This window comes from Gymnoscopelus braueri, assembly GCF_963280865.1.
Source record: "Gymnoscopelus braueri genome assembly, chromosome: 14".
NCBI lineage: Eukaryota > Metazoa > Chordata > Actinopteri > Myctophiformes > Myctophidae > Gymnoscopelus > Gymnoscopelus braueri.
This window is the reverse complement of record NC_137619.1, coordinates 10,521,535-10,543,600: the sequence shown is the minus strand read 5'-3', so window position 1 is coordinate 10,543,600 and position 22,066 is coordinate 10,521,535. Positions and strand designations below refer to the sequence as shown.

The window sequence follows — 22,066 nt, the reverse complement described above, 5'->3', positions numbered from 1 at the left end:
GTAGTGGAGTAAAAAGTACAATATTTGCCTCTGAGATGTAGTGGAGTAGAAGTAAAAGTATTGGAAATTGGAAATACTCAAGTAAAGTAGAAATACCTCAAAATTGTACTTAAGTACAGTACTTGAGTAAATGTACTTAGTTACTTTCCACCACTGTCAGACAGTCTACATTTCCAAAAAGTAAAATCATGTACTGTATATAGTTCGTCCCCAAAAAGACTTTTTGACTCCGCCAGGCCAAAAGGCATGGCGAGAGAGTATGTTTTGCCCCCTGTCCGTCCGTCCGTCCGTGTGTCCGTCTGTGTGTCCTGTCCGTCTGCGGACGGCTAATCTCCGGCACCGTTGGCCCGGTCGCTGCAAAACTGTGCACACACACTCCCTGGATGCCAATTCAGAACCTCGGCCGAGGCCGAATTGTGCAAGACCCATTTTTCATATTACTCCTACAGAATTTATCCAAAGGTCATGCAAATCGGTACACAGTATCTCTATAGTCATGTGATCAACCCGGATATGTCTGACTTTCCATATTCCATCCTCATTGGCTAGCCTAAGGTTTGCAGGATTGGTCCATTTTGAACAACATGCCTCAAATCATGAACGCGCGCAGCTTGCAATTTCCGCGAAATTTCACACGCACATTCCCACTAGGCCGAGTAAGAAATGCCACCCTTTTCACATTGGCCTGTTATGGCGCCACCAGCAGGTCTAATTTAGCAACACACATTTTTGGCACAAAATGCCTCCAATCAGAATCAGAGTCAGAATCAGAATCAGAATCAGAATCAGTTTTATTGTCACATCACAGGTTTACAAGGTAAAAAAGTGGGTGAAATTCGTTTTTGTACATCGTTCCCATCGCAACGTTAATTTCCATAGAAAGAAGAGGGGGGGGGGGGGGGGGGGAGAAGAAGAGGGGGGTGGGGGGCAAGTGGGAAGGAGATCAAAAACAAGAGAGCAACAGAAGGCCGGACAAGTTATCTACATATTTACAAAGTACCTGAGATAATCAAAAACTAAGGTGCCTGAGCATAGCAGCAATGTATGTATACTGTGCATGTTATACTTATACTGTGCATGATATACATTATGGACGTTAAGGTGCTTAGAGAAAAAAAAAAAGAGCACAATAAGAAAAAGACAAAAAAATCATGAATGCAGTGTCTGATTGAAAGGCCTAAGAAGAAATGCCACTCTTTTCACATTGGCCTATTATAGCGCCACCAGGAGGCCACAATAACGTACCTGACCTGGCGGAGACCAGTGCTCCGAGGAGCACTTTTTCTAGTTTTCTATTGGTTAGTTGAATTCATGGATATTTCTTTTTTTATTTTTATCGCATTCCTAAGCCAATAATTTGATGACCTGCAGCGGTTCCGGTAGGAGACACAAAGATTCTCCTTTGTGTCTCCTATACCGGAACCACTGCCTATACCGGTCCGCTGGTCATCAAATTATTGGCTTAGGAATGCGACAAAAAAAAATCAAGTCTCCATGGGGTGACTAATCAATAGAAAAAATGACCTTTTTGGGTGAATTATCCCTTTAACCCATTAATACCTGGAACTGTGTCATTTTTAGATTTGAGCTAAAAAGCATTATTTTACACTTTAGGCTATTCAAAAATAGCAGATATACAAGCTCATAGCGCGGCACCGAGTGCCGCGCTACGAGCTTGTAGATCTGCTATTTTTGAAAAATCGTGAAAATGTGTGCAAATCTTTAATATATTTTTAAAGCGAATATTTTTAACTCAAATCTTTGCTTCTGGGGGTCCCTGGAACAAAATATTTTGATGGGGGTCCGCGGCCAAATACATATCATTTTGGGGGTCCTGGACATGAAAAAGATTGAACACCACTGATATAGAAACATACGTTTTTCGGAATACTGTTGAGATTTAGGAGACATGTAGAATCGGCTTCAGGTCTCAATGGGTTAATGTGTTAAGAACAGAAATCAGACAGTCTACATTTCCCAAAAGGAGAAAAAGCATGTATTTAATTCAGTCTGACCAGAAAGCAGGGATAATAAAAAAAAAACATATCCACACTGGCCATGAAAATGAATGACCCGAGGAGGGGGGGGGGGGGGGGGGGGGATATCACACGGATCCTCTCCATCAGTGGTGGAAAGTAACTAAGTACATTTACTTAAGTACTGTACTTAAGTAAAATTTTGAGGTATTTGTACTTTACTTGAGTATTTCCAATTTCCAATACTTTTACTTCTACTCCACTACATCTCAGAGGCAAATATTGTACTTTTACTCCACTACAATTATTTGAAAACTTTAGTTACTAGTTACTTTTCAGATATAAATTATGATATCACAAAACATACATTAACCACTTTAGCCCTATTTTATACCTAGGCTATTTGAAAATAGCAGATCTACAACGTTGTGAGCTTGTAGATCGGCTATTTTCAAATATTTAGTACTTTTACTTTTGGTACTTTAAGTACATTTTGATGCCAATACTTTTGTACTTTTACTCAAGTAACATTTTGAACACAGGCCTTTTACTTGTAACAGAGTAGTTTTATATTGTGGTATTGCTACTTTTACTTAAGTAAAATATCTGAGTACTTTTTCCACCACTGCACGGATCCTCTCCATCCTCACCAGCAAATTGAACCCTGTGTGAGGCTCATTATATGGCTGTGTACTCCGTGGCAGAATGAAGAAAGAACCAGCAATTACACACAGAGACACCATGTACTGTACCCCCGTACGCCATTAACCCATTCAATCCCCGGGGGCTGCATCCCTGTCCTTTTTTTTAGATCTACAAGCTCGTAGCACGCTATGAGCTTGTAGATCTGCTCATTTCGTTTTAAATCGTGAAGATTTGTGCAAATCTTTGAATATATATATTTTTAAAGCATTTGTAACTCAAATCTTTGCTTCTGGGCGGTCCCTGGAACAACATATTTTACAAATGTTCGCTTTGCAAAATATATATTCAAAGATTTGCAAATATTTTCACGCTTGCCATTTTTGAAAAATCGTGATTTTTTTTTTGGCAAATCTTTGAATGTATATATTTTTTAAGCGAACATGTGTAACTCAAATCTTTGCTTCTGGGGGGTCCCTGGAACAAAATATTTGACAAATGTTCGCTTTAAAAAAATATACATTTAAAGATTTGCAAAAAGAAATCAAGATTCTTTTTTAAATAGCAGATCTACAAGCTCGTAGTGCGGCACTCGAGCTATGAGTGCTATGAGCTTGTATATCTACTATTTTTGAATAGCCAAATAAATCTAAAATGACACGGGACGCGCTCCCGGATCGAACAGGTTAACCCTGCATCCTCTGGCTGTTATGTAACAAGTGCAAAGACTACTTATTGAACCCATTTTTTTCCTCCCCGTTCCATTACATATAGGGGCAGACCTGCGAGCACAATTATGACGATTGCCTGTTGAGTCCATGTCCGGATGGATACTCTTGTGTAGACGGCGTCAACGAGGCAAGCTGCCTTCCTACCATTCCCCAGGACACCGCTGGCACAAATATCACTCAGAGCTTCGTAGTGACGACGTTGAGTCCAACGCTGGCTGTAGAGCCAACAGGTAGGAGGAATGTTGCATGCATATTGTCACTGAAACCTTGTGTTTCCATTGGAAACAGAATTGGTAATCCGTTGCATAGTTGTGGCCAGTTGAGAGTTGAATGTGGCTTGTTTTTGCCGTAAAGCAACAGGAATGGAGAAGATAAAACAATTTTTCCACAATGAATAAACAGGAAGTGGCCAGTTGAATGTGGCTTGTTTTTGCCATAAAGCAACAGGAACGGAGGAGATAAAGCCATTTTTCCACAAGGAAGTGGTCAGTTGAATGTGGCTTGTTTTTGCCATAAAGCAACAGGAACGGAGGAGATAAAGCCATTTTTCCACAATGAATAAACAGGAAGTGGCCAGTTGAATGTGGCTTGTTTTTGCCATAAAGCAACAGGAACGGTGGAGATAAAGCCATTTTTCCACAACGAATAAACAGGAAGTAAACGAGCTGTTTAAAAAATATATATATTTCCAGGTCTTTCCTTTTCTAACAGACAAGGAATCATTCATAGGTTAGCGAACAGCACCATCTGGTGGAAAACCAACCGGTAACACAAATCTCGTCAAACTCGTCAGTTTCTCGGCAGAATCTGACGAGAAATCTTGTGTCATTTTCATAAATGAATGCCCTATTTTATACTGTATGTCAACATAACACTGTCACGCAACAATGACACTCAACAACATGACTTTGTAAATGTGTTATTTTTGCTATTCTTGGAACAATTCGGAAAGATGCTGACCATTTTTGCCAGGTTGAAAGTGGTCAAGTCTGTCTGTGGGTTTGTATACATATTTTAACCAACAAAAGGGAATTAACGAGCTTGTGACTAAATAACTGCATTGAACATTTTTTTTGGACATGCAAAGTATCGGCCTGACAAGCAACTATATATTCTTGTGCTCCATTCTCCAAAGGCTGTGCATGTTGTAGATGTTTCACCAGCGTAGTGACCTACATTGTTTGGTCTAACTTTTGCTGTCGGGTTCCTTCCCCTCATAAAACTTTATCCAGAGAATTCAGATATGAGCAGTCGCAATAAATCTGATCATGGATTGTACTCGTGTAAAACACAATTCCATGACTCACGGGATAGAGAATCGTTTCGAGGGGGGAAGCTCTCATCCTTGTTACTAACAACGATACCTGTAGCATAATGTGGCCGTGTCTCAGCTGCAGTGCAGTGGTGGAAAAAGTACTCAAATTTGGTACTTAAGTAAAAGTATCAATACTGCAATGTAGAAATACTCCATTACAAGTAAAAGTCCGGAATTAAAAATGTACTTGAGTAATAGTACAAAAGTATTGGCATAAAAATGTACTTAAAGTACCAAAAGTAAAAGTACTCATTATGCAGAATTTCCCAATTCACAAGTTTAAAAAATATATATATCTACAAGCTCACAATGCGTCGCATCGCGACGCATTGTGAGCTTGTAAATCGTCTATTTTCAAATGGCCTAAATGAATATAAGTGGTTAATGTATGTTTTGTAATAATAATCAAAATCTACAAAGTAACTAGTAACTAAAGTTGTCAAATAATTATAGTGGAGTAAAAGTACAATATTTGCCTCTGAGATGTAGTGGAGTACAAGTAAAAGTATTGGAAATTGGAGATACTCAAGTAAAGTACAAATACCTCAAAATTGTACTTAAGTACAGTACTTGAGTAAATGTACTTAGTTACTTTCCACCACTGCTCAGCTGGCATCGAGCTTTTCAACCAAGGCCAGGCTGACTTTACAACGCTATTATCTCTAGTACCATTACAGTATGTGTGCAAGGAAATTACACTAAATTGCTTCAAAAGATATCATGTACCCACCAATTTCTACAAAACGCAGTCAAGGGATTTAGCACTAATTATTAACCTTATCCTTCCTCTGTCCTTCCCTCTCGAATTCAGACCATTGTACAGTACCTGTGCTGAGCCTCCAACTGAGTTGGTCCTCCAAATGTGATTTTAGACTTTTCGAAAACACAGCTTGTGATGTTTTCTTAAAATTGGATTGAGAGATGTTCATACTCGTACAACTGCAGCGAGGGAAAAAAAACAATCAAAGAACTTTCTGTTAGAACAATTCTGATAGTGGAGAGTTAAAGTATTTTCTGTCTGAGAGCAGTGACATCAAACACCACAGCCATAATTGGATTTATTTCCTTTCAAAACTCTCAGTGTTACACATCCACTACATGTTATACATTATCAATACCGCGATTTAGTCATCAATCCGAGGAAGAGGAATTGCAAGCACTACTAGACAGATTGTTATTCTGTGACAGATGAGGTCCTGTCTACCTTTGGAACTGTTCACGGTGGCTGTAAAACAGAACTATTGAACACAGGCGTGCTTGAAACAATTCAGAGTGACATTCCGAAAATCACTGTGGTTCCTGCACTTAATGGAGTCCTAGCCACTGCACCTGATCCATGCTCTGATTCTCTTCTTATTGTCTCGCTTTAGAACACCAAGAAAGATTGCCACTTTGCTTGACTATTCTGACTGGTGTGTATACACACTCAAAATGAATGAAGTATTTGAAAGATCAAGAAACTGATGGATTTATATAACTAGGTCACCATCTAAAGAAACAGTTTTGTCCGTGCTGTTTTGTAATAGACTCAGACGGTACGTCTTTAAACATAAAGCCTTTTAAAGACACTCTGTAAGAACGTAACCACTTAAACCCTATCATTTACTTCATTGAACGGAGTCGCCCAGGGCTCTATACTAGCCCCCCCCCCCCCCAGTTTTTCCTTTAATTTCACGGAAATTAGCCGATCTGCAAGCTTCGACCTTGTAGATCTGCTATTTTTTGGGATTGAGAGGGAGCGGTTGATAATGTGTATTGATTAGACTACCTGGGTCTTGCCAAATGCATGCATAGTATAGTATTTTTCAAAAATGAGTAAATATAAATAACATTATAGTTTTTTGGGCCATGATGTTCTTGTATGTGCATGACTGCATTCTTCTATGCAGTCGCACAAAGGAGGTCTTAACCCCATCAGACCGGGAGCGCATCTGTGTGTCATTTTTAGATTTCTTTGGCTATTCAAAAAAAGCAGATCTACAAGCTCATAGAGCTCATATGAGCTTGTAGATCTGCTATTTATTTTTTAAATCGTGCAAATATTTGAATGTATGTATTTCTTAAAGCGTACATTTTTTACTCAAATCTTTGCTTCTGGGGATTCTACAAAATAAAAATACAATCTTAGCAGTTTTCTTGAAAAAGAAAACATGTTTCTATAACTTTTTTCATGTCAAGGACCCCCAAAATGATATATTTGTTCTCGGACCCCCCCCCCATCTCAAAATATGATGTTCCTGGGACCCCCAAAAGCAAATATTTGAGTTAAAATTGCAGATTTGCACAGATTTTCACGATTTTTTTCTCCAAAAATAGCAGATCGACAAGCTCATGGCGCGGCACTCGGTGCCGCGCCATGAGCTTGTATATATGCTATTTTTGAATAGCCCAAAGAAATCTAAAATGACACCGATGCGTTCCCGTGGCCTTAATGGATTAAGAAAGAAAAATTATTTCAGAGGTTTCAGGGTCGCGGGCTGAGGTTTGTATCGCGCTTATTGTGGCACATTCTGGTGCTGCCATCAACTGGGCTTTGATCTCCAAATCATATCTATAAGTGACAGCGGTGTTGGAGCGAGGCTGGCACCTGAGCGATTTCGGTGGACCTTTTCTTGAAATGATCACTGCGGCACAAATCAAACTTGTTATCACTCGCAGCCAAGTGTAGCCGAAATGAAATGACTTAACCCTTTAAGACCCGGAACTCATCTGTGTCATTTTAAGATTTCTTTGGCTATTCAAAAATAGCAGATATACAAGCTCATAGCGCGGCACTGGCACCGAGTGCCGCGCTATGAGCTTGTAGATCTGCTATTTTTTTGAAAAATCATGAAAATTTGTGCAAATCTTTGAATATGTATATATTTTTAAAGCGAACTTCCCTGGAACAACATATTTTAATGGGGATCGGCGGCCAAAAACATACAATTTTGGGGGTCCTTGACAAGAAAAGGTTTGAGCGCCACTGATATAGAAACAATAGTTTTTCAGAAAAACTAAGACATTTGTTGAGACATTTGACGGTTACATAGTTCGCTTAAAAATATATATAAATTCAAAGATTTGCAGAAATTGTCACGTTTTTTCAAAAACAGCAGATCTACAAGCTCATACCGCGCTATGAGCTTGTAGATCTGCTGTTTTTGAATAGCCCAAAGAAATCTAAAAATGACACGGATGCGTTCCCGGTCTTAATGGGTTAAGCTGCAGCCTCTTGAAATCAATTTGATGAGTAAAGTGAAGATAGCCAGATGGTCACTAAATGCATTTGTCTTGGTGCTCGGCCCCGGTCGAGCAGGTTCACCTCCCAGCCAGGTTATTATATTTACAGCACGTTGCAACTATCTATTATTTTCGGATTATTCCAGCAATTTCTTTTTCGATTAATCGAGTAATGGAGAAGCAAGGTTTCTTATTTTATTTTATACTTTGTCGCACAACGGTGTCGTGCAAAAAAAATAGTGAAAATAACAGATCTACAAGCTCACAAGGATAAGGATAATTCCTTTTAACAGGTCGTTCATGAAAGTCCTTGCGGTCTTGTTTCCAATGAGAACCTGTGAGCAATTAGGGGTTAAGAGTCTTGCTCAGGGACAAATTTCATTTCATCGACACATATGCTGGCCTGGCCTGGAATTGAACCTGGGGCAACCAGAGCCTCTCGCTCCCTAGGCGGGCTCACTAACCACTCAGCTATGGCCGCCCCCAACAACGCTTTGTGAAATTGCAGATCGGCTATTTTCACCATTTGTATTATCATTTAATCTCATAAAGATATCATACTAATAATGGTGAAAATAGACGATCTACATCACATCAGTGGTGGAAAAAGTACTCAAATATTTTAGTATCAATACTGCATTGTAGAAGTACTCCGTTACAAGTAAAAGTCCGGAATTAAAAATTTACTTGAGTAAAAGTACAAAAGTATTGGTATCAAAATGTACTTAAAGTACCAAAAGTAAAAGTACTAAAATGTTTGAAAATAGCAGATCTACAAGCTCACAACGCATCGCGTTGTGAGCTTGTAGATCGGCTGTTTTCAAATAGCCTATGTATAAAATAGGGCTAAAGTGGTTAATGTATGTTTTATAATGTAATAATTTATACCTACAAAGTAACTAGTAACTAAAGTTATTCTTTCATTTCTTCTTAAGAAACTTACTTATGGGATATCATCGCCCTCTTGGCGATGGCACAGAGCACAACACATAAGCTCCCGGAAACAATCTTCGATTGGACAGGGTTCTGTGACGCAAACCGGAAACCGGTTGGTTATAAAACCCCCTGCGTCACCAGGTTCGTCCTCTTCCTTCACTCTGCTAGCAGCGAATGCGCACGAGTCCTGAAGACAACACGACTAGCAACCGCGATCCCAACTTAACCCATAGCGAGGGCACCCAGTGTCGCTCTACGGACGTTTTCGTTATTTCTACAGTTCATCGTTGTTAGATTAAAAACGCTCCCGCGTTACTTTTCCTGTCCTCTCAGTTTTCTATGAGCTAAGAAGTTAGCTAACGCCGCTAGCCAGACTGCAGGCCGCGTTAAGCTAACAGGCGTATGCTAGGTTGGGTTAGCCTAGCTGCGCTTACCTGCCTCGTGGTGACTGGAGGAAAAGAAGATGGAGGCGCCTCGTGTCTGCGGTCTGACGGGCTGCGGCCTACCAGTAGCAGCGGACGACCGCCATCGGCTGTGCATCCTGTGCCTGGGGCCCAACCATGCGTGGCTCGCCCTGAACCACGCAGGCGACGAAGACGCATGCAGGCCCTGTGATGACTTCACGGTCCACCAGCTGGAGTGCCGCCTCAGGAGGACCCAGGGCCTGGCGGCCGCCAGCAGCAATGCTAACACCGACGCTGGCCTAGCCACAGGCCACACGGCGTCGGTGGGAAGATCAGGCCTCGGGCCAGGCCTACCGCAGGATGCGCCGCGATCCAGCGGCGCCAGGAGGAAAGTCCGGAGAGAGGCTCCTCCGTCGCCTACACCGGACCGCGCAGCTTCAGCCGAGGCCAGTGGGCTACCGGCCGGGGACTGCCTTCCTCCCTCCTCCCCCTCCTTCTCCGTCCTTGCCTGGGGCGACACTCCGACGCCAGGAGGCTTGGATGGGGAGGACGCCGGGATAGGTGAGGCTTCCCAAGACGAGGTGGAGGCCGGACCCTCCCCCCGTCGGGCACGAGAGGCCCCGAGGTCCAGTCCGGGGCCTCTCGTACCTACATCGGCGCGAGCGGAGATCCTCGCGCCTACAGCAGCGGCCTGGATGGAGGCTCCCGCACCAGCAGCACCGTGGGTGATGGCTCCTAGCGTGGTGAGGGAGCCTCCCGAGCCCGTGTCGGCAGTGCTGAGAAGGGCTATCTCCAGGTGCGGCCTGGAACAGCCAATGGAGGCAGCGAGGGCCTCAGTCGGGGCCCCCATCCCAGGATTCCAGGGCCTGGCACCCCTCGCTCCTCGGCAGGTCCCCTTCAAAGCTCCTACCCGAGGCGGTGGGAGTCCGTGAAGCCCTGCACCACTCCTGGCGGCGAGGTAGGGGGGAACCGGAGCGACTTGGTTTCGCAACCAAGATCCTCTCCGGGGCGGACCTGGGGGTCATTGGCCTTCCCCCCATGGACGCTGCTCTGGCGACTCGAATCGAGAGGGCAAGGAGAGGCTCGGTGGGAATTGGACCGGGACACCGGCCCATCTTCGCCGAGCATGCCAGGCAGGATCGCGCCGCGGCCCTCAACGTTCTCTACAGGGCCTCGGGCTCGGCCGCGGAGGCGCTCAACGTAGTGTCGTTGCTGCAGGGGTCGGCCGCCGTCAGACTTAAAGAGCTAGTGGCCAAACCCCTGGTGGACGGGATGCCTGCGGCAGCGGTCCACAGAGAGTGGGTGGAGGATGCGACGGAGCTGGACAGGCTAACGCAGTTAGCCATCCTCTGCACCTGCCAGAGCCTGATGTGGACAGGTCGGGCGATGGCCCTCACCGCGCTCTTCTTGCCCCGACGGACAGGGCCACGGGTGGCTCTGCGGGAACACAGAGACTATAACAGACGCTAAAAAAAGACAGTTTAATTGCCATGCTGTCCTTTAAGTCGAATGTGTGTAATGTGATTTGTGTGTGTGGAATAAACCTGTTGCCGAAAACACAAATGCTCATTTCTTCTCATACTAATGTTAGAGGCGGATCGCACCCCGGTGGGGTGCCCTGTCCTCGAAGCTATGCTATGAGCTCTCAGTGTTGGGTTTGCACCCTGGACGGCATTCCGAACACTGCAGGGACAACTCCTGTGCGTGCCATGAACATAACTTTTTCTGCTATAAATTAAATGTCTATTGAGTGTTGTTTTCACAATGTAAAACAGGGGCCTTCTGTGATAAAAAAACATTTCCAACTGCGACTGTGCAGTTCCCTCTTCCGTCCCGCAGATGGCTGCAAAGCTCATCTGTGGGACGGTCGAGAGCCAAAATGGCGGCCTCCCGCAAAAGCCCTAAAATGGCGGACGAGGGAAGGCGGAAATGCGTTTTCCGGACAGCCCCGGTGTTGCACCGTCAAAACTCCCCTGGTGGGACGAAAGACTTGTTCCGTGCAGCAACAACGTCTCCGCACAAGAGGCCCGCCCCAGTTGACCTCCCTAAGATGGCGGTCGTCAAGAGGCGGAAGTTGACGGACCAACGGACCCTGGTGTTACCTCGTCAACTCTCCCCGAGAGGGACGGGAGTTTCGTTCCGGGTAGAAACTCGACCGAGTAAGGGTTCCGCTGTCTCGTCGAGAGGAGTGTCGACGCCTACGGTTCCCATGGAAATGGGCTCGTCCTCCGAAGCGGTGAGTCCTTCACGTCCGTTGAGACACGGACGGAGGCGACCACTGCTGCCCCCTGTGGACGCCCTCCCACTGGTTACGCCGGTCGGGCCGGCAGTTTCACCGGTTACCTTGGTAACGGGGCAACGCTCTTCGGAGCTGATGACGTCATTGACCCCCTCCGACCCCACGAACCCTCTGGCTCGTTGCTTGGCGCAATGGGAAGCTTGCAAACCGAATCCTTGGGTACTGCGTACCATTACGAAAGGGTATAGGTTGCAATTTTCCTGTAAACCTCCCCTGTCGGACGAGGTTATTTTCTCCCGAGCATCAGGCTAGGCGGCTGTGACGCTACGGGAGGAAGTGGTGTCTCTGCTGAGCAAGGGTGCTATCAGAGATTATCTCCGAATCAGAGCCGGCTAGGTTTCTATTCGGAATATTTCCTGGTGAAAAAGAAAGGGGGGGGGGCGTGAGACCTATTCTGAACCTAACAGGTTTAAATAGGTTTCTGACGATCTTCAAATTTCGAATGCTAACAACGGCCAGGTTGTTGCGATCGATGCGTCAGGGGGATTGGTGGACGAGTATAGATCTGAAAGATGCCTACTTTCACGTCCCAATCTACCCCGCCCACCGGAAGTTCCTACGTTTTGGCTTTGAAGGCAAAATATACGAGTACATGGTGCTCCCGTTCGGCATGTCACTGAGCCCTCGGGTCTTCGTGAAGTGCACGGACGCGGCTATCGCCCCGCTACACCGGCAGGGTCTCCGTCTGGCAACGTACATAGATGACTGACTGCTGGCGGCGGGGTCGAGGGAGGAGGTGGCGCGGCACACTCCGGTGGAGTCAGGATGGGCAAGGTGGTGTCACGAAAAGTGATTACCACAGACGCTAGCCTCTCAGGTTGGGGGGCTGTCCACGAAGGCTACTCAGCCAGGGGGGTGTGGGCTTCTGCTCAGAAGGTATACCACATCAACTATTTGGAGTTGTTGGCGGTCTTCCTCGCCCTCCGACGGTTCGAGGACCGTATTGTGGGATGTCATGTTCTGGTTAGAACGGATAACACCACGACGATGTGCTATGTCAATAAACAAGGGGGCCTGGGCTCTGTTGTTTTGGACAATTTAGCACGCGAACTGACGCTATGGAGCACTTTGCGCCTAGCCTCGTTACGCGCCTCCCATGTGCCGGGTCTCCTCAACAGCGGAGCGGATCTGCTGTCTAGGGGCGAACTTCGGTACGAGGAGTGGTCTCTCAACCCGCAGGTGGCGAGCCTGATCTGGCTTCGGTTCGGTCTGGCTCGGATTGACCTGTTTGCGTCCAGGGGGAACGCAAAGTGTCCACGATTCTTTTCTCTGAATCACAAGGATTCCTCCTTGGGGGTGGACGCGTTGGCACACGTCTGGCCGGACGTTCTGCTGTATGCCTTCCCACCTTTGGAACTGATCCCGTCCATTTTGGAGCGGGTCTGGGTCCGTGGCAGGACGGTCCTGCTGGTGGCTCCAGCATGGGGGGTGTGGAGGTCAGAGATCGCTCCTCTCCTCTACGCTGAACCTTGGCCTCTCCCGTTTTTCAGAGATCTTCTGAGACACGGTGGAGATGAGGTGTTTCACGAATCCCTCGGGGTCTTGGACCTGTGCGTCTGGCCCGTGAGGGGTCGGTAAAAGACCGGTGGTGGTCGGCCCGGTGATGCATGTCCCTTAGGGGTGCAGTTATTGCCGCTGGCCGTCCGGGGTGTAACCCTAACAGAGGTTTTGGCCTCTGTGGTCCTTGCTCGACCATAGTGGCACCTGGGGTGTCATGTATGGTCTGGGTTAGGTGGGACTATGGTCAGGGGACGTCGGCACTGGCTTTGGCTGGTTGTTCTTCCCCTAACCGGTGGTGTACTTTCTGTTTCCCTGGGGCCGGCTGGGCCAGGCCCAGGGTTGGAAGGTGGGGACAGGAGCCTGGCTCTCTTTCAGGGGGAGATCAGGTCCATCTGATGGGCTCCGGTTTCGTTTCCCTTCTCTTGGCCCTTTTGGGTCATGCGTTTGTTTCCCTGGGGCCGGCTGGGCCAGGCCCAGGGATGGAAGGTGGGGACAGGAGCCTGGCTCTCTTTCACAGGGAGATCAGGTCCGTCTGATGGGCTCCTGTTTCGTTTCCCTTCTCTTTGACCTTTTGGGTCATGCGTCTGGGGGTCGGGTCTTGCCGGGAGGCATGACTTTTTGACCTTGGGGCGTACAGATTGGATAGGGTTGCTCCTGGGACTCCCCAGGGGGGTCTATGTGTCCCATAAGTAACCCCTTCTGTGCGCTTCGACTAGCGTGCAGAGTGAAGGGTATCAGAGGACGAACCTGGTGACACAGGGGGTTTTATAACCAACCGGTTTCCGGTTTGCGTCACAGAACCCTGTCCAATCGAAGATTGTTTCCGGGAGCTTATGTGTTGTGCTCTGTGCCATCGCCAAGAGGGCGATGATATCCCATAAGTAAGTTTCTTACTACGAAACTAAGAAAACTGGGGTTACCTACGTAACCCCTAGTTTTCAAATAATTGTAGTGTAGTAAAAGTACAATATTTGCCTGTAGTGGAGTAGAAGTAAAAGTATAGACAATTGGAAATACTACAGTATCTCAAAATGGTACTTAAGTACAGTACTTGAGTAAATGTACTTAGTTACTTTACACCACTGCAGCACATCATGTGTTGGTTCAATGCAGACACACCTTCTCTGATTTTCATTTGTTGCTATTCGTGTGTATATTTTTATATATAGCCGAGTTAGCACTGTCTAATTAGTATGCTTTTGACTATGCTGATATGTTCGGTGGGGTAACTTTCTTGTCCAGTCACGGTGTTATGCACATGAGGTACAAGATCATGAATATTCATGAGCCGAGTGTTACTGTTAATGAAAAGCCATAGCGTCCCTTTTGTCATCACAGCGATGTTTAATGTCACGTCTTCCTATACTGTAACTGTCACCGTCATCATCAATGGTGGAAAGTAACTAAGTACATTTACTCAAGTACTCTACATCTTTTACTTGAGTATTTCCATTTTTCAGAACTTTATACTTCAACTCGAGGCAAATATTGTTCTTTTTACTCCACTACATTTATTTGCAAAAACGTTACTTTGTAGTTTTAGAGTATTATTACAAAACATACATTAAACAAATAATCCCTATTTTATACTTAATCTATTCGAAGCACATCGTATCATAACACATTGTGAGCTTGCAAAAAACATGTGTATGTTTACTTTGGTACTTAATGTATTTTTTGATGCCAATACTCTTGTACTTTTACTGAAGTAATTTTTTTAATACAGGCCTTTTCCTTTTAGAGTAGTTTTTAGGTGATTGTGGTTTTACCTCTGAGTACTTCTTCCACCACTGATACTGTCATACAAACACCTTGGATAAACAGTAGTGAAGTGGGGCTTGGATTCGTCTGGTATTTTTAAAGCCCGACAACATAGACATAATAATTAGGCACATGATTTGTGGAAAAAAATAGGTCATAATTATATTTAGGCATCCATTCTTCTGTATGTCATTAATGCATAATAGACGTGCTAACACATACTGTAGAGACGTTCACTCAAGAGACTTCTACGTGACAAATGAATTTAACACTCACTGCTTCATGCAATTTGTTCTAATTCTAATTGCAAGAGGGTTTCTGAAACTGATGTTCCGTTCTTCTGTTTATTATTTCGCCCCAGGGGTCTATATGTGGCCCCCTCCTTTTTTTTCTCTTTTTTTTTAAATCTCCACACCAAATCTCTTCACCGAAAATAGCAGATCTATAAGCTCGACGTGCTTGTAGATCGGCTATATTCGCAAAAAAAAATCGCCTATTTACGGCCAAACGTTTGCCTAATATGACGTGCCCAGAATTGGGACGCTGGGGGTTCTTCGATGTGGTTGAATCGGTTGCTTTTGAAGTGTCTTATCTCTTATCTGCCTTGAATATACACTAGAATGTGTCTCTCTGCCTGTGAGTAAAGGGTGACCTTGTGCCTTTCCCCTCAGGACTGGATTGTAAGAGGGCCCTGGACGGGTCTTCAGCAATATTTTATCTCTGCCCCTGTGACAAGTTCAATCAGTCAGTCTATTACCCTGTCAGATAAATCAGGGACGAAACAGGAACTTACATCCTGGCTTTTTTAAATATATATATATATATATAAATGGGACATTAACCCGTTATAACCGGGAACGCATCTGTGCAACCACTTTAACCATTATTTTATACTTTGGCTGTATTCAAAAATAGCAGATATACAAGCTCATAGCGCGGCACGAGTGCCGCGCTATGAGCTTGTAGATCTGCTATTTTTGAAAGATCGTGGAAATGTGTGCAAATATATGTATATATATATGATGAGATGGGGGGTCCGCGGCCCAATACATTTAATTTTGGGGGTCCTTGATATGAAAAAAGTTTGGGAACCACTGATTATAGCAACATACGTTTAAACAAAACAAAAGACTGCAAAGATTTGAGTTAAAAAAATTCACTTTTAAAAAATATATATATTCAAAGATTTGCTCACATTTTAATGATATTTAAAAAAACATTGCAGATCTACAAGCTCATAGCGCTATGAGCTTGTATATCTGCTATTTTTAAATCGGCCAAATCAATCTTAAAATTACACGAATGCGTTCCCGGTCTAAATGGGTTAAGTCCATATTAATTAAATCTCACTGCCCCAAAGTCTATAGTCACATTAATTGATCCTATAAGTTCACGTTTTCTCCAAACATATTTCTCCTGCGGAATAGCTTGCGCTTTAACCTCTCTCTGACATTCACATATAGCTGCTCTATGCTGCAACATTGCAGTTTTCTTTTAATAGCAACTGTGTGTTATGAATAACATCAATTTATTGCATCTTCCAATGACATGTATTAAGCCTGGGCCTAGATTAAGCTTGATCTGATGGATTTCTCGGTGGGGGAACGTTCCTCTACGATTTCTTTCCCCCCCTTCCCTCAAGTCAGCCGAGTTTTTTTTCAACGAGACTGTGTTGCGTTTCAGAACAGTACAATGGTCACAAATTCCTTGATCAGCAATATTTTGACCTACTAAATTATATCCTTTCTGCCCCTGTCGTACAAGACTTTATATTGCTTTTTTTTATAGTACATTAGCAATGGGCAGTGCCAGTGACTGACCGGAATGTCTTTGCAGTGGCATTTATGGTAGTACTGTATATATGTACAGTTTAGATGAGTTAAGCTCAAGCTCACAACTCAAGATGGTCTATTTGTTGATATTTCTGTTTTTTATTTGTTAGTTAGTTGTTGTTGTTGTTTTTTTGTTTACCATTTCACAATAAGCTATCGCGACACATGTGTCGCATCGCGACACATTGTGAGCTTGTAGAGCTGCTATTTTCAAATGGCCGAAATGTAGGGCTGAAGTGGGTAATGTATGTTTTGTAATAATAATCAAAATCTACAAAGTAACTAGTAACTACATTTTTCAAATAAATGTAGTGGAGTAAAAGTACAATATTTGGATCCGAGATGTAGTGGAGTAGAAGTGAAGTTGGAAATTGGAAATACTCAAGTAAACTAGCAATACCTCAAAATTGTACTTAAGTACGGTACTTAAGTAAATGTACTTAGTTACTTTACACCACTGGTTTAGACCAAGCATTTTAAACACAACACAGTGAAATCCTTAGTGTTCATTTAACTCTGAGTGTACATTTTACTCCCGAGTTGATCTGACTATTTAGTGAGGCGTTACCAAAACTGTAGTTGAACGAGAAGTGCGCATTCAAAATAAAAGTCTGCGATAGGTAAGGTAGAGGAGGCAAACAGGAGGCCTTTGAGGGAGAGACTGGAGCTAACTGCTAATGAGGCATGTTAGTGCCTCCTGGCAGCAGCCTCACACTGCATCAAAGGCTACATCAGACTAAACAAGGCTTTAAAATTAATGAATAGTTTCGTCTCTGAGGGGTAATTTTCCATCATCAGCATTGGCAAACCCCATTGTCAGGACTGGGAGAGAGGGAGGGAGACAGCAGCTGTGTGTGTGTGTGTGTGTGTGTGTGTGTGTGTGTGTGTGTGTGTGTGTGTGTGTGTGTCTGTGTGTGTGTGTGTGTGTGTGTGTGTGTGTGTGTGTGTGTGTGTGTGTGTGTGCGTGCGTGCGTGCGTGCGTGTGCGTGTGTGTGCACTTAACCTCATTAATTCACAGCTCACACACAGTATAGGTTCTGCTCCTGATGATTCTCACTTTTTTTTTGTTGGGGGTGGGGTCCGCAGGGCTTTTGGTCATTTTGCTCTCCTGAGAGAACGGGGGGTATTTAGGTTAGCCTGTTTGCCAACAGCCCTGGGGGGGCTCGCTCTCACTGTCACATCAAAGAGGGGTCTGTGGGTCTATTATGACTTGACGTGCGGCAAATATTGATAAAGGTCCCGGCTCGCAGACGCTCAATTAATCATGACAACAACTTTAAAGACGCACAGCTGATTTCTCCAGTGTAATGAGCTTAACAGATGAGAGCGGATGGAGCGTGAGACACAAGGTGCGTCGTGGAATGCTTTTCATTCTAAACAGGCGCTTTAGAGAGTTTTTTTGGGGGGCTTTTTCCGTAACAAATGACGATATTTTTTTCCTTCAAATGTTGGAATATATGAAGCGTGAGCTCCACCTCAAACGCCTGCATGCGCAGATTGCTAGTCCCCGCGTCAGTCTTTTAAGTTGACCTGCGTCACTACCCTCAATAAGCCCCCGGATGCAGTCAGACCTCGGTGGTGAAATACCCCATTATTGCCGAAACCTCGTGGGTAATATAAACCATGAGGCGTTGAACTATAAAATGAGGCGTGTGATAAACTTGTATGAATTACATTGATTTCAGTCAAGTCACTTCCCTCTGCCAATGTGCCGTATATATATATATCGGCACTGTCGTCGGGCGGAAACCTTGTATGTCCAAAACGGTTACTTTTCAGGACAAGGAAAAAAGAAGCCTATGATCCAGTGAATCCAATGTTATTATTTAGTCACAAAGCTCTTGTTAATCTGTTGGTTAAATATTTATAAAACCCAGAGACAGACTTCACCACTTTCAACCTGGCAAACATGTTCAGCAGTCATTCTATTCCATTTGTTTAGTTTTTTGCTTTAACCCATTAAGACAGTATTCTGAAAAAACATGTTTCTATATTAGTGGTGCTCAAACTTTTTCATGTCAAGGACCCCCAAAATGATATGTATTTGGCCGCCGACCCCCATCTCAAAATATTTTGTTCCAGGGACCCCCAGAAGCACAGAATAGAGTTAAAAATGTTAGCTTTAAACAATATATATTCAAAGATTTGCACACATTTTCACAATTTTACAAAAATAGCAGATATGCAAGCTCATAGTGCGGCACTCGGAGCTTGTACTTTGAGCTTGTACTTTGAATAGCCAAAGTGTAAAATAATGCTTTTTTAGCTCAAATGAAAAAGTTACACAGATGCGTTCCAGGTCTGAATGCGTTAATATATTTTCTTTATGTAGTCCCAAAAACATTTAGAAGCTTGTACCTGTATAAGTCGGTGACAAATACTAACTTCTTTAATCTTTAATCCTCTTGAACCACTTGGCGTCCCTATTTTGAGCACGTCTGCATAGGGCGGAAATGTTTATGTTCAAGATTGTAGATCAAGATCTATTTTTGCTGTTTTGTGCAACAATGTCATACAATGAAGTATAAATTAGGGCATTAGTTTATGAAATAACCTAAAAAGATGAAACATTGAGATACAAGGTTTCTGTCCGACAGTGATGATATACTATACTGTATGTAGCCACTCAATGTTGCTGGAAATGAATGAATTATGTCATTCACATGGTTCAAAGCTTTGAGTAAAGCATTACACCTTTCCTTTACAATGGGCAACTTAGACAGTGAATGCTGTAGTAAAAAAAAAAAAATCTAAATCCTAACGCCTTAAAAAAAATATATATATTCAAAGATTTGCACACATTTTCACAATTTTACAAAAATAGCAGATCTTGTATATCTGCTATTTTTGAATAGCCTAAAGAAATTTAAAAAAATGACACAGATGCGTTCCCGGTCTTAATGGGTTAAAAAATAAATTCCCATCAAGAAATCTGTGCATCAAAACACAATCATGTTCCATAACATAATAAAAATCAATCCATATGGTGCATCACCATAGTGTTAGAACTCTGACCCCTGCTGTTTTACATGACCATGGGTCATGGTGTCGGTTTTGAAGTTATTACGCAGACAGATCGGCTTTGATTTGTTTGTTTGTTGACATTTTCAATGCCTCAAAGGGACGTTGTTAATGGAAATTAAGGATGACATTTTGAATACATTTAGATAAATATGCTTGATTGACCCCCAGTTTGGCACCAACACCACAATACAGACTTTTTGTGTAGCTTTGCACTTAGTTTTGTCTTGTCTTTGCCAGTTTTTCATGCCAGTTCTCTATTTGCTCTCCGTCTCTCAGATCCAAGCTACATTCAGTACTTTGGCAGTTCATATCTGGAGTTTGGGGGCATTGACCTTGGAGCACTCAACAATATTACTGTTAGATTTCAAACGCGAGCGGACCGAGGAACGATCCTGTACGTGGACCAAGGACCCTCTGACAGTGGGGGGGTTTTCATGAAGCTCTTCATATTGGATGGAGTCCTACAGGTACATTTGAAACTCTGTTGTTTATTATCAAGATGTTTATTAGGTTGTTGTATTATCAGTGGTGGGAAAAGTACTCAACCATTTTACTTAAGTAAAAGTATCAATATTGCAATGCAGAAGTACTCCGTTACAAGTAATAGTCCGGAATTCAAAATTTACTTGAGTAAAAGTACAAAAGTATTGGTATCAAAATGTACTTAAAGTACCAAAAGTAAAAGTACTAAAATGTTTGAAAATAGCAGATCTACAAGCTCACAACACGTCGCATCGTGACGCGTTGTGAGCTTGTAGATCTGCTATTTTCAAATAGCCTATGTATGAAATAGGGCTCAAGTGGTTAATGTATGTTTTATAATGTAATAGTTTATATCTGCAAAGTAACTAGTAGGCCTAACTAAAGTTTTCAAAAAGGTGTAGTGAGGGGCACGGTGGCACAGTCGCTAGCCCTGTCGCCTCACAGCTAGAAGGTCCTGGGTTCGATTCCCGCAGGGGACGCTGTGGGCGCTGGGGGCGTGTTCTCTCCTCCGCGTCATCAGTGCCCATACCCTAGATGGGGTTGGCGAAAGGGCCTTTCTGTGTGGTGTTTGCATTTTCTCCCCGTGTCTCCTAGGGTAGGTACCCTCACAAAAACATGCAGTAATCCTGGTCACTATACTGCCTCCCCCTGGCCAGCCGGGACGCCTGATGGAGGGGAAGGGAACTGGTTGGAATAACGTGTTCCTTCCACGCGCTACGTCCAACCAGGGAAACCTCTCCCCTGTCAGGTGACAAGAAGGTCAGTTGGCTCTCATGCATTGAAGGAGACATGAGCTCGGCCCTGGCCTCCCTAGGTTGGCAGAGGGAAGGTAGTGCCCAGGATTACATAGACAATTGGCACTGGGTGTAAAAAATAGGGTTACAAAATCGCGGGATAAAAGTTTAGTAAAAAAAAAAAATAATAATAAATAAGTGTAGTGGAGTAAAAGTACAATATTTGCCTCTGCGATGTAGTGGAGTAGAAGTAAAAGTATAGACAATTGGAAATACTCCAGTAAAGTAAAAGAATCTCAAAATTGTACAGTACTTGAGTAAATGTACTAAGTTACTTTACACGACTGTGTATTATGTTATATTTATCCATGAAATGTAGCCAATAGCATTTACACCCAACATCATTTGCATGCTGTATTTCAGTATACCTTCAGCTGTAACCAAGAGGAAGAGATTGGAAGAATCAATACATTACTTCATGTTGATGATGGAGCAGAGCACATCATTAATGTCAGGTAGGTTTCTATCTGTCTGTCTGTCTGTCTGTCTGTCTGTCTGTCTGTCTGTCTGTCTGTCTGTCTGTCTGTCTGGAATAAATAATTGTTAAAATGTATTGTCAACGAAGAACTGCCCCAGCGAACAAAATGTGACCCAGCTCGAGGAATCATTGGTAATCCAGGCCACGCATTCTCAAACACAGCTCAGACACATCTCACTTTGGTCAAATTTGTTTAACGCAGTTTTAGAATGTTGAAATGCTTCTCCATCATTTACTTAAAAGCAGTGGTGGAAAGTAACTAAGTACATTTACTCAAGTACTGTACTTAAGTACAATTTTGAGGTATTTGTACTTTACTTGAGTATTTCCGATTTCCAATACTTTTACTTCTACTCCACTACATCTCAGAGGCAAATATTGTACTTTTACTCCACTACAATTATTTGAAAACTTTAGTTACTAGTTACTTTTCAGATATAAATTATGATATAATGAAACATACATTAACCACTTTAGCCCTATTTTATACATAGGCTATTTGAAAATAGCAGATCTACAAGCTCTCAACGCGTCGCATCGCGACGCGTTGAGAGCTTGTAGATCGGCTATTTTCAAATATTTAGTACTTTTACTTTTGGTACTTTAAGTACATTTTTATGCCAATACTTTTGTACTTTTACTCAAGTATTTTTTTAATTATGGACTTTT

The 22,066-nt window shown here is 43.4% G+C and overlaps 1 protein-coding gene across 1 annotated transcript in view; it reads left to right on the top strand.

Annotated features, from left to right (window-relative positions):
* The window catches only part of eys (eyes shut homolog), a gene marked incomplete at both ends in the record, with an annotated part of 383,646 nt that overhangs the window by 212,951 nt on the left and 148,629 nt on the right, over positions 1-22,066 (top strand). Inside the window, 7 exons of the mRNA XM_080449567.1 lie at positions 3,393-3,579; positions 9,410-10,022; positions 10,117-10,604; positions 11,230-11,462; positions 15,433-15,466; positions 19,919-20,109; positions 21,283-21,374. Of these exons, the coding sequence (XP_080305693.1) occupies positions 3,393-3,579; positions 9,410-10,022; positions 10,117-10,604; positions 11,230-11,462; positions 15,433-15,466; positions 19,919-20,109; positions 21,283-21,374 (1,838 nt within the window). The remainder of the gene's footprint in view (positions 1-3,392; positions 3,580-9,409; positions 10,023-10,116; positions 10,605-11,229; positions 11,463-15,432; positions 15,467-19,918; positions 20,110-21,282; positions 21,375-22,066) is intronic.